Source organism: Quercus lobata, chromosome 3 (assembly GCF_001633185.2).
Source record: "Quercus lobata isolate SW786 chromosome 3, ValleyOak3.0 Primary Assembly, whole genome shotgun sequence".
NCBI classification, from domain to species: domain Eukaryota; kingdom Viridiplantae; phylum Streptophyta; class Magnoliopsida; order Fagales; family Fagaceae; genus Quercus; species Quercus lobata.
This window is the reverse complement of record NC_044906.1, coordinates 66,651,335-66,663,548: the sequence shown is the minus strand read 5'-3', so window position 1 is coordinate 66,663,548 and position 12,214 is coordinate 66,651,335. Positions and strand designations below refer to the sequence as shown.

Sequence of the window (12,214 nt, the reverse complement as noted above, 5' to 3'; positions counted from 1 at the left end):
ACGTCAAAAAACTGTGTAACATCAATAACATCAGCAGCAACAACAACGTTAGGTCAGGTAGTAGTTGCTAGCTAGCTAGCTACTAGCAGTATATAGAAAGAGTACAACATTTTGAACGAAGCAGGTCCACGAAACTCAGTGCCAACACACACAAACACACACACACGTTTGCTTAACCATTTCTGCGCCCACGTGGCATATTCATTTCACACCCTGTGGGTCCCACCTCCCACTATTGGCAAATGCCTATTGCTAAATAGTAAAAAGGGCAATTCTAAGCCTTTTTAATTGCCCTTTTCACGCTGCCACCACCTACAACAATAAATAAAATAAAATAAAGAAAGATTGCCATTGCTCATTATTGCATCATCAGGTACCTCTCTCTACACCAATGTAGAGAGAAAAAAAACAACAACAATTTCTATGCATTTTTTCATACGGAGAAAATCTAGCACTATAACATTTTATGCCACAATTCACTCTAATGCAATAAGTTATGAATTGTTGAGGAAAAGTGATTAACAGATACGATAAATTAATAGACTGTGAATAGTTGAGAAAAAATAAAGATAAATGATGACGCAAAAATAATGATTCTAGAACTTATTTTTTTCATAAGGGTTGAGTTTACAAATTGCCGTGGCACAAAAATAATTGATATAGAATTTGTTCTTTTCATATTTACTTGTTTTTATCTATATTTATTTTTGATATTATCCTTTTAATTTATTTACCAATAATGACATGCCAACTGAGTGAAAGTTTTTTTATAAAACTTAAAAGACAAAATACAACATTTGGTTTTTTCTTTTGAGAACCCAATAATAAAAGGAAGAGAATTTCACAAGCGGTAGCTTAAAGCTTAAACTCTCTCTCTTTCTCCCACTTCAATTTACTATCTTCCTCTAGAATTGTTTATATCTTTGTGTTGAAGATAATGGTGGTGGTTGCAGATTGATCTGAGAGAGAGAGAGACATGGGGGCGTGTGTTTCCGCGCCTGAAGGGTGTGTTGGTGGGAGATTGAAAAATAGGAAGAACCGGAAAAGGAGGAGAGTAGGAGGACTCAAACAAAAGGTCCCTTCTCGTTTATCTGAGGGATCACTGGACAGGGTTGATAGGTCTGCACCATCTGATAGATCCTATGCCAACCCCACTTTCCAAGGTTTCATCTTTCTTCCTCTCTTTATGTTTTTGTTTTTTCTTTCTTTCTCTAGAATGGTCTTTGGTATAAGTTGTGGGATAACATGAAGAGCAGGTGGTGTTTTTAATTATTATTATATTGATAAATTTAAGATTTTTATTTTTGGGTTTGTGTTTTTTGTGTGGATTTATTGGTGGGTTATGTTGTTGGACATTTTCTTTTGTTGGTTTTGTTTTATGGTTTGGGTTATAGAAGGTGTGTTTTGGATTGCTAAGAGTACAGCTTTTGGAAATTATTTGAGTCTGCTAATCTGTTATAGCATGAATGTACACTTGTTTTAAGTGAGAGAGAAAAAAAAAAGTGGCATTTCTTTACAAAAGTGACTCAATTATTGAGTTTTGTGATGATAGGATGCTGGGGTAAAGTACACGTAAATTATTAGTTGGTTTTCTTCTGTTTTGAGCTTTTATGCAAAGAAAGATATTTCTTTATGTGGGGTTTTGATCTATATATTACAAGAATAATCTTGGTTACCTCAAGTTATCTGCAATTTTCTTTACATGCAACTTTGTTGGTAAGCTCAGAAAGTTGAGGATAAGTTTGAGTTGCTTTTTGTTAACATTGGTAGTTGAATAGAATGTGGTTGATTAAGAGGGGGATAGATTATATTTTTTGAATTGATCAGTGATCCAGATGGAAATTTTATGAATTTGATTGTTCTTGACAGCTGGAGGAGATAAATCACTTTGTCCTTGATTCTTAGTTTACTGGGAGATTAGCATACTGATTTTTAGCAATTGTACCCTGATAACTAATTGACCTCAATAGGGGACTTTGAGAGTCCATTTCTAGGTGAATTGATGTACCAATCATAGGAAATTGTCTTTTGCAGATATAATAATTGTGAAAGCCCTCCATGTATAACCATATTGCATTTGGTTTGAGTTGTCTCAGTGCTAGTTAATGTGCCAAGAACTGGAAATGGTATTTTGCAAGGGTTATGAACAAGACAGCCTTACAATTTGATATTGTTGTGAGAGATGGCTTCTGTAACTGGATTTTTAGGTCTGAAGTTCAATGTGCTTGGATCAAAAAGCAATATGGTTTGCCTGTCTAAGAGACTGTGCATTGAAGTTTTTGAAATGCTAACAGTAGTTCTGGTCAAGTGGCAAATGAACTTTTGATATTGGGCATGTCTATAGGATAACCATAGGAGTGACTGTCCTATGAACTGAATATCACAGAGCTTCCTAATTATGGAAAGAAAGCTGTCATTGGAGGTTTGCTAAGTAAACAGCTAAGAATATAAATTTGTTTTTCACTGACAATGTAACATGAGGTGTATAATCTAGAAAGGTGGACCTTCTCATGGATTTAAGGCTTGCAGTGATTAGGTTATCAAAAATAAAGACCTGGAACATTAGGGGAACTTGCGAGAAATATGCAATGTATAAAGCTCATTGACTTCTCCAATAAATCTGCTTTATCAGTCACATTGAAGATATTGGAGCATAATCTTGCTTGTTATTCTTCTACTTTCTTTATTCTGAAACTTTTGCCATTTTTTGAACATATGATGAATTAGGAGCCAAAATTTCCCTGAAATACTAGTCTAGCTTTGGCTAACCATGTAATTTAGCATCGAATTCTCAAATTATGTGTCACTCTGATTTTCTTATATCATTCCCCTGATTCTGTTCAATATGATGACAGGATCAGGACAAGTTGAAGAGGCATGGTTTGATTCAGCTGCAATTCTGGAGTCTGACTGTGATGAAGATTACCAAAGTGTTGCAGATGGTATGATTTTGTAGATACTTAGACTCAAATACAAATGAGGATTATTTTCCTTCGCTTTCTGATAGAAGAGATATGTTTATATTTGACTTATGCATACCAATGATATCTGCAGATGTGTTATCTCTGAACGGCTTTGAAGGTGCATCCGTATCAAGTATTCCATCTCTGAGAGATGCCAATCATTGGGACCATAATCTCAATAACCATCATACTTATTCCACCAATCATATGCAGAAACCGGGGGATTTGTCAACAGGGAATTCTGCACTCGACTCTGTTAATGAGCTTTCTAGATGTGGACCTTCAAATGAAGCAAACCATCCTGTGTACCTTGATGAAGTCTCCTCGTCTGTGGATGGAAGTCCTGGCAAGGAGGCAGGAGTGTTAGATAACTGTGGGATTCTTCCAAGCAACTGCTTACCTTGTCTTGCATCCACTGTTTCTTCAGTTGAAAAGAGAAGATCATTAAGTTCTAGTCCACCAAGTTCGAGAAAAAAGGCTTCCTTAAAGCTTTCCTTCAAATGGAAAGATGGAAATGTGAATGGCCCTCTATGTGAGTATTGAGATTGTCAAATTTTGACACATTAGTTTCTTATGGATACAAACATAAATGGACCTCATAGAAAATCCAGCTTTACATCATCCCTAAAAAAAAAAAAAAAGCTTTACGTTGGGAGAATATATGTAGAATTTAGATAGAGTGCAGTTTATCAATTTTGGTTTAGCATTTTCGTTCTACTAGATTGATGTGTGGTCATTCCAAATCCTTCTTCCTCCAAATAATTCATATTGATATTGATGGTGGTAATTTACACACACACACACGCACACACACACACTCACACGTGTATATTGTGGTGCTCAGTAGTAGTATAATTACATGGCATATACACAAGTAAATGCTTTCAGAGAGAAATATAAAACATGTGCAAGTTGAATAAGTTTAATTAATTATTTCTTTGTATGATTACAGTTTCCTCGAAGATGCTACTGGAAAGGCCAATAGCAGGTTCCCAAGTACCTTTTTGTCCAATAGATAAGAAAATGCTTGATTGTTGGTCACATATTGAGCCAAGTACTTTCAAAGTTCGAGCTGTAAATTATTTTAGGTAAGACTGAGAACACAGTACTCAATTGTTTTATATATGCATAATTACATGGCATATACACAAGTAAATGTATACATATTAAAATAGTGATTGTACAAATGCAAGTATGCTCTTACACTTAAAGTTTACAAATCCCCATAATGAGACTTCATGTAAACGTAGTTGGATCTCTTATAAATAGAGTTGTTGCAATGCTAAACTATTTATTGTGGAAATCGGCCTTTTGTGTGACAGGGACAAGAAGAAGGAGTTTGCTTCTAATTATGCTGCATATTATCCCTTTGGTGTTGATGTATTCTTATCTCAGAGGAAAATAACTCATATAGCTCGTTTTGTGGAACTCCCCTCTGTTAATTCTTCTGGAAACCTCCCTCCTCTTCTCATTGTAAATGTCCAGGTATACCTTTTTTCTACTTTTGATTGTTCTCCATGTTGTATGAACATGCTGGTAAGTGTTTGTATGTGTCATTTGTCTTTTTAGTAGTTAGAGGGTGGAGATTAGCTTAAAAATTCTAAGTATCTTGACACCTGTTGTTATGTATGATATCCAATGCCTTTGCTGGCAGCCCAGCTTGTGTTTTCAAGAATAAAAGTTGTTTTATTTGGGAATTGTGGTCAAAAAATTGAGAAATGTAAGAATTTTGAATTTGTGAAATATATTTTACCATCACAGGGTAAACTTTTTCCCCTTGAACACGATTCGAGCCTTAAACCTATCTAATCATCCCTGTAACATGAGGCAAGACCCATAAACTGATATGGAAAATATATCTTGCTTGCTTTATTAGATTTTGTCCCACCTCTTGAGAGCTTGAATTTTTATACTTCAGGTGCCAAAGTTGCAACTTCTTTCATTGTCCCCCTCCCTTCTTTTTGATAAGCAAATTCTTTCATCATTATCCTATTTGTGATTGATTGGTGAGGGTCATTAATGCAGATACCTCCAGTTCATAATGAAATTAAATTGTGCTTGCATTCTACTAGTTATAAACTAACAATTTAATTTGTCAAAGCCCTAATCCTTTTATTTGGGCCTGGCATAAAAGCCATTTTAGTCTCCTAAAGAGTTGTGCTGAGTCCTCTCTCTCTCTCTCTCTCTCTTTGTTTTCTTTTACTCTTGAAAGACAGGAAGGCAATTTTTTTATTTAACTTTCTGATTCTCCCTCCCTTGTCCTTCTTGTGCCTTTAAATTGAGCCTATGCTCTAATTCTCGTTGGGAAAAATTAATGGTTTTTATTGCATACAAGCAAACCATATTTGACTGTCTCTCAATCTTTATTTATTTATATTTTCTAAACTTTTGAATTTTGTTTGTTATCATCACGTCTCAACATGCTCAAATGTGTTTTTCTCATTTATGTATTCATGTTTCTTGGCTGGTTAGCTATCATTTCAAATTAAGAAGGACCCATAAAGCATATTTTCTTCATAAACTTTACCTAGGCATTTTTCTTGAGGCTTATAGAATTTTCCTTTTTTTTTTTTGGTTGTTGTTGTTTTTTTTTTTTTTCCCTGTACATTCTGATACCGGCCTTTCTACAGGTTCCGTTGTACCCTACCACAATTTTTCAGGGTGAAACTGATGGAGAAGGAATGAGTTTTGTATTGTACTTTAAGCTTAATGAAAGTTACGCTAAGGAGCTTCCATCCAATTTTCAAGAAAATATCAGAGTAAGAAGGAGCATTTGTAACTTTGCATTCTAGTCTGGTTTCTTCTTATAATGATAAGATAAGCTCTATGATTTTCACATCAATGCACTCTAGTTATAACTTAATGGTCTCATTTTTCACATCATAATCTGTTTAATAAAAGGCACGTTGCAATTTTCCTATGGTGCCTATCTGTCTGACAACATATCTTCCCTGTTTTGTGTTTGATAGTATTTAAAAAAATTAAAATGGAAAAGCGAAGTAATCAATTCTTTCTGATTATCTATGTTTCCATTGTTTCACATCCATGCTTTTGCAACAGAGGTTAATGCACGATGAAGTTGAAAAAGTGAAAGGGTTTCCTGTTGATTCAATTGTACCCTTTCGGGAAAGGTTGAAGATATTGGGCCGTGTTGCAAACGTGGAAGATCTTCATTTGAGTGCGCCAGAGCGGAAGCTTATGCAGGCTTACAATGAAAAACCTGTTCTTTCACGTCCTCAACATGAGTTTTACTCGGTAAGTTTGCATCCAACCAACTATATTGGTTAATAGTGAGTTCATTCTAATTTAATTCTCTTTAAATGAATGGTTTTTTTTCTCTTTTAAAAAGGTTTGAGTTTATCTTAAAAAGGTGTCAGAATTCAATATCTTTACATTTTTTTAGTTACTGATACAATTGTTTTTAAAGACTCTACAATGTTGGTGTGGCAATGATGTTGCCATCTATTTCATGATCTTGCATATAATAGGTCCGCATCATGACAAGATATTTATAGCAAGAAAATTCTGTTGTAGATTTCATGGAACATACTTTAGTGTTGAAAAAGACATCCTCTAGTGTTGAAAAAATCCATTGTGTTCTACATAACAATTAATGAGTCAAATGTGTGAGTTCATGTGTGTTTTACACAATATCTTAATTTATTCTATTTGTTTTATGTTGCAATGTTTTCTTCAAAATCTATTTGAGCAATCAAACGACATTGGATTACAAAAGATTACCTCTACGTTTCTCTTCTTGGTTACAGGGAGACAATTACTTCGAGATTGATTTGGATATGCACAGATTCAGTTATATCTCTAGGAAAGGGTTTGAAGCATTCCTGGACAGACTAAAGATCTGCATCTTGGACGTTGGCCTCACTATTCAGGCAATTTTTTTTCTCTATAATGAAATTTGTCTCCCCTGTAAAATATTTTCTTTTTATAATACATTATTCTAATTTTGCTTTTGGCTTTCTGAGTGCTGTGCTAATCTCTGCCTTATCCGTGGATTCTAAAACAGGGAAACAAGGCTGAAGAGTTGCCAGAGCAGATCTTATGTTGTATACGACTAAACGGAATTGACTACATGAATTACAGGCAACTGGGGAATAATCAGGAGCCCCTTTGAAATTATTACAATTACTAAAACAATGTAAGGCTTAAAGGTTAAAATTAATAAAGGCTAATTTTAGAGAAATTCTCTTATATTGTGTGTACCTGTATAAACTCTTGTACTCTTTAATGATTAAAGATCCTGACTGTGAATCACAGCATGAGTGGAAGCAAGTACTGCTCCAATTGAGGTTGAGAAAATGACAAGATTCGCATAATATGGTCAGGTCATGTGCAATGGAGATTGAGTAATGCACTTGTGAGAAAGAGTTAGAGTTGAGGGAGTAAAAAAGAGGTAGTTGGAAGTCTAAAATAACATGTGTAGAACTGGTGAAACAGGATATGTTGAGTATGGTGTTAGATAGGAAAGAATCTTGAGTAGACTGTGGGTCAAAAGTGTATATACTCACTCCATACAATTTCGCAAATGGGAAAAAAGCACTCAGATTCCTATCTTCGCACTTGAAGCATGGGGAATTTAATATTTAAGTGCTAAATTACTTGTCTTTCCTGATGCAATGCAATGCATATAACTTGGTACATTAGTCCTGTGCCCTTGGCCTTCTACAGAAGGACCAACAGTTCCAAATATATCTTTAAAATGAAGAGTATATACATAGACTCAATTTGAGAAACAATCATAGGTTCTACTTCTTGAGTAATCAAGAATTTAACTCAAAACCTCGGCTTACAAGGAGTAAGAGGCTTCCCACATAAACCTTTGTTCCCAGAGTAGGAGCTCTCAGGAAAGTTAATTAGGGGTTCTCCCACAGGGATTTCCCCCTCCAGTAGATTATCTGATAAGTCCAATTCCTTGAGATTTCTCAGCTCCAAAAACCCAATTGGTATTTTACCAGTGAAGTGGTTTTTCTGCAGCTTCAGTGTTTCTAACAAGCTTACATTTGCTAGAGCCTCTGGCAAGTTGAAGCTTAACTCATTGTAGCTCAAATCCAAACTTTGCATAGATATCATTCTTGCTATAGTCATTGGTATTCTGCCTTCCAAGAAGTTGTGTGATAAATTAAGAAACTGAATCCCACATTGTGCTCCCATACCAATTTCTTCAATTCCTCCTGAAAAGCTGTTATCAGAAAGATCAATGCACGTTAGTGATCCATCAGGAAAGCCTTTTCCTATCTCGAAAATCTGATTTATGGGGCCTGTTAACTTATTTGAGTGGAGATCAAGCACACCCAAATCTTGCAAACTTGTAACTGTGTCAGGAATATTTGACACGAGTGAATTCCCAGAAAGATTTAACAAGTAGAGCTGAGTGAGGCTTCCAAGCCATGCTGGAATGCTTCCACTGAGATTGTTAGCTGATAAGTCCAGTTCCTGTATCGGACTCGGAGTTGTTTGCAAGAACTCTGGAATTTTGCCTTGGATTCCACATCCCGCCAAGAAGATCTTGGAAAGAGATGGCAGTTCTGCCAGCCACTGTGGTATAGTGGAGAGTTCTAAACTGTTGAATGAAAGATCAAGCGTTTGAAGATTTTGGAGTAATGACATCTCATGAGGCAATGGTCCTTGAATCAAATTATGAGAAATACTCAAGAGAATAAGCTGAGAAAGTTGACCAATTGATGTTGGTATTTGGCCAGATAACCTGTTGCCACCAAGATATAGCTCTGTCAAAGCTACTAAGTTCCCCAAACTGGAGGGAACTGCTCCACTAAGGTTATTATTTGCCAGAGAAACTCTTTGGAGGGAGACCAAATATCCAAAGCTGGGTGGTATCTTTCCACTCAGACTGTTATTATGCAGTCTTAGAAAAGCAAGAGAAGGCAATTGGCCAAAACTTGATGGAAATGGGATTTCTCCCTCAAGATAGTTGGTGTCCAAGTACATAACTGAAATGGAGGTTAAATTAGTTAATGACTGGGGAATCTTCCCCCTTAAGGAATTGTTTGAAAGATCAAGCTCTTTCAAAACCTGCAACTGATCAATTCTATCTGGAATTTGACCAGTCAGATAATTACTGTGAAGATCTAAATGTATCAAATTTGTCAAGTTTGTAAAGGAGTCAGGTATAGGACCGGAAAATTGGTTTGAATATAAAAGCAGCATTTTCAGATTCTCTAGCCTTCCAAGGCTTGGAGGGAGTGACCCAGATAATCTATTTTCGTACAGTAGAAGCTCTTCAAGTTTTGACAGCTTACCAATGCTTTCTGGTACATCACCAGTTAGATTATTGCCATAGAGATTGAGCTTTCGGAGATTCGGGAGGTGATAACCGATCGATGATGGGATGTTTCCAGCAAGACCAACGAGTCCACCAAGATCAATGACTTCAAGGGAAGTGAGAAGTGTTATCAAAGGAGATAACTGGCCATTCATCTGTGACTGAAAAAAGAATTCATCAGAGGAAATGAGTCCCGGAAGATAAATTTCTATTACCCTGCCGGTTCTGTTATCACAGACAATGCCTTCCCACTTGCAGCAGCTATGACCAACCCACTTTGGTAGCCGGCCAGACGAGTCAATCTGAATTCCAGCCTTGAAACTGGTTAGACCCCTCAGATCATTGAGGCTGCATGCTTCACCTCCAATACTTATGTTTCCCTCTACAAATGTTATGATACTGAACACAAACACAAACCACAGCAGCTGAGAAGACATTTTGTCTAAACAGATGGGTTCATCTGATTTCTATAGGAGTTGAGAAATGTGTTGGATTTGGAAGATTTTAGAAAGTTGACAATCAGTTAGGGAGGGACTAAATTAAATGGAGAATTAGTTTATAGGAAATAGCAAAGAAAAGAGAGCAATGGTTGTCAAAAGATCTCTATGCTTTTTCTTATTTGTCTTCTCTTTCCTTTACAGATTGTATTACTGAAAAGCATGCTTGTGTCTGAATCATATTGTCCTTGGTTAGTTGTGGTTTTTCTTTTAGGGGGGGCCAGAAATCCTTGGTTGTGGTTAAAGAAGTCATAAAGATCAATGAATAGCACTAGCAGTCTAGCACATTCGAGTATACGCTCCTCAAATAGTTTCAAAATGATTAAAGTAATCCTTGGCTCTTGCATTGTTCAAAGGATCCAAATCATTTTTTCCATGTAGCTTAGATGGTGATGCAGCACGCGCCCTATAACTTTGTTATCTGTAAAACTCAAAGTCATGTTCACTGACTCTGACAGCATAGCAGTTCATGAAAAGCAAAATGCAACATAAAAATCACATATTCACATGGAGATCTGATACTATAGTTGATAGGGTGCAAGTCTAGTGTAGCTGAGCTCATTAGATTATTCTCCCTTACAAGGAATCTTGACAAACTTTTACGTTCCTAGAATACTGCAAGTTGAAGGTATTGATGTACTTATAAAACTTCCATGCTCAAACATCAGAGGGTTCCTGTCTTTGTTTACAAAGTCCAAGGCTAACCTGTTTTATTTTTTAAAAATTTCAAGAAGGATCTTGCAGTTGTCAGCGTTGTTTAAGCTGTTAAAGCTTACATTTTCCATGCACATCAGGATAAGATTTAGGGTCATGTTTATTTCATTCTTGTCATTGCACACAAACCTACAGTCACAATTCAGCGCAAAAGGTGTGTAATAACAAGTGTGTACTAATATTTACCTTAAGATTTAAATATTAAGGTATGTCTTCAGCAAAAAAAAAAAAAAAATGTTAATTCATGCCTGGAAACTTATTTTTCCCTCCTTTCATAATAAAATTGCACTCAAATTTTAATAAACACTTTTCTTTTCTGTTGATGGGCTTCCAAGGCTCTTAGAGAGCCAGATTAAGGCAAAAATGACCCACTGCCACTGTTTTTCGAAAAAATTAGCAATTTACTATTGTTTTGGAAATATGTAGAGATCTACCATATTTTGGGTACTTGACTTTAAAGAAATCGAGTTTTCCATGGTACTCAAGTTCTATGAACCCGAGTTCTATCAAAAAATTTTCAACAAATTTGAAAGTTATTTTTTCAAAAAACTCGAGTTTCTAGAACTCAAGTTACAAGGTATATTCAAGTTTTACAAATTTGAATTTTAAAAAGGTGATAGATCCCTACATATTTTCAAAATAGTGATATATTGCTAATTTTTTTGAGAAACAATGGTAGTGAGCCATTTTTGCCACCAGACTAATCTCTAGAGTGTATATTCCATACACTTCAAGAAATTATAGGAAATAATTCCTTGGAAATGGCCCCAAGGTATTGGGCTTATTGGCTAGTAAACTTTAACCCAAATCCTCGTGTAGATGAAATGAAGCTTGGAAACCACTAGATCAACCCCATGGGGTTTAAGCTAGCCCTCTATTGTACAAGAAAAAGGATGAGATATTTATGGTCTTACCAGAATTTAAGAATTTATCCATGTATCAAAGTTAATGAGTTTCATTACTACAGTAGCATCGTATTTTGTAAAAATGAGACCCATATTTTTGGTTGTGCTATTAATAATACTAGTCATAGTTGTCAAAACATGAATCGTATCGTGAATCGATTTTTAATTTTTCTATATCGTATATCGTATCGTATCGTGTATAGTAAGATACACAAACACTTAATAAAATTTATAAAAAAATATAAATATACATATATAAAGTGTATATTCATTATAAATTTTGAATATATTCAACTAATGACTAATTTATTCATCACTTATATAATAATATTTAACAAGCTAACTAAATAAATCAAAGTAGCATGTATTTATAACATACACATTCAAATTACTTAAATTCAAAAGTGATAATATATTACAAATGACCCAAAATAATAATTTATTTTCATCATATTTATCAAATTGCCTAATTAACCCCATCTTGGTCAATTCTATCGTCATGTTTATAATTTTGCAAAATTATTTCTTCATTAAAATTTTCTTCATCGTCATTCATCATTAACATTTACTATCTCTTCTTGTTCTTTTTATTTTTATAATTTTTTTTGGCATTCTAGTTTGTTGGACTTATAACAATAATGATAAAGATAAAAAATTTATCATCATTTTTATAATTTTGCAAAATTATTTCTTCATTAAAATTTTCTTCATTGTCATTTGTCATTAACATTTACTACTCTTCTTGTTCCTTTTATTCTAATAATTTTTTTATAATTTTTTATTTTTGGCATTCTAGTTTGTCGGATTTATAACAATAATGATAAAAAAAAAAAAAAT

General features: G+C 34.8%; 2 protein-coding genes across 3 annotated transcripts; one reads left to right on the top strand and one right to left on the bottom strand.

The window, feature by feature from the left end:
* The first annotated feature begins 766 nt into the window (after positions 1–766).
* Positions 767–7,275, top strand: LOC115982970. Of its 2 annotated transcripts, XM_031105739.1 has the most exons (10): positions 767–850; positions 954–1,163; positions 2,856–2,942; positions 3,055–3,495; positions 3,916–4,051; positions 4,286–4,448; positions 5,594–5,722; positions 6,024–6,218; positions 6,731–6,853; positions 6,988–7,275. In XM_031105739.1, the coding sequence occupies exons 2-10, from the start codon at positions 977–979 to the stop codon at positions 7,093–7,095; spliced, it is 1,569 nt and encodes a 522-aa protein (XP_030961599.1). In that variant the 5' UTR covers positions 767–850; positions 954–976; the 3' UTR covers positions 7,096–7,275. The 2 variants fall into 2 exon arrangements, with proteins under 2 accessions (XP_030961599.1, XP_030961597.1); XM_031105737.1 differs by lacking the exon at positions 767–850 and having other exon boundaries at positions 857–1,163.
* On the bottom strand, positions 7,059–10,007 carry LOC115982969 (LRR receptor-like serine/threonine-protein kinase FLS2). The gene has a single exon (XM_031105736.1). The coding sequence runs from the start codon at positions 9,696–9,698 to the stop codon at positions 7,755–7,757; it is 1,944 nt and encodes a 647-aa protein (XP_030961596.1). The 5' UTR covers positions 9,699–10,007; the 3' UTR covers positions 7,059–7,754.
* Between the last annotated feature and the right edge of the window lie 2,207 nt (positions 10,008–12,214).

Coding starts and splice junctions, on each gene's coding strand:
- LOC115982969 (XM_031105736.1), bottom strand. CDS start 9,698: ATGTCTTCTCAGCTGCTGTGGTTTGTGTTTGTGTTCAGTATCATAACA.
- LOC115982970 (XM_031105739.1), top strand. CDS start 977: ATGGGGGCGTGTGTTTCCGCGCCTGAAGGGTGTGTTGGTGGGAGATTG. Junction 4,052..4,285: donor CGAGCTGTAAATTATTTTAG/GTAAGACTGAGA, acceptor TTTGTGTGACAG/GGACAAGAAGAAGGAGTTTG. Junction 4,449..5,593: donor TTCTCATTGTAAATGTCCAG/GTATACCTTTTT, acceptor GCCTTTCTACAG/GTTCCGTTGTACCCTACCAC.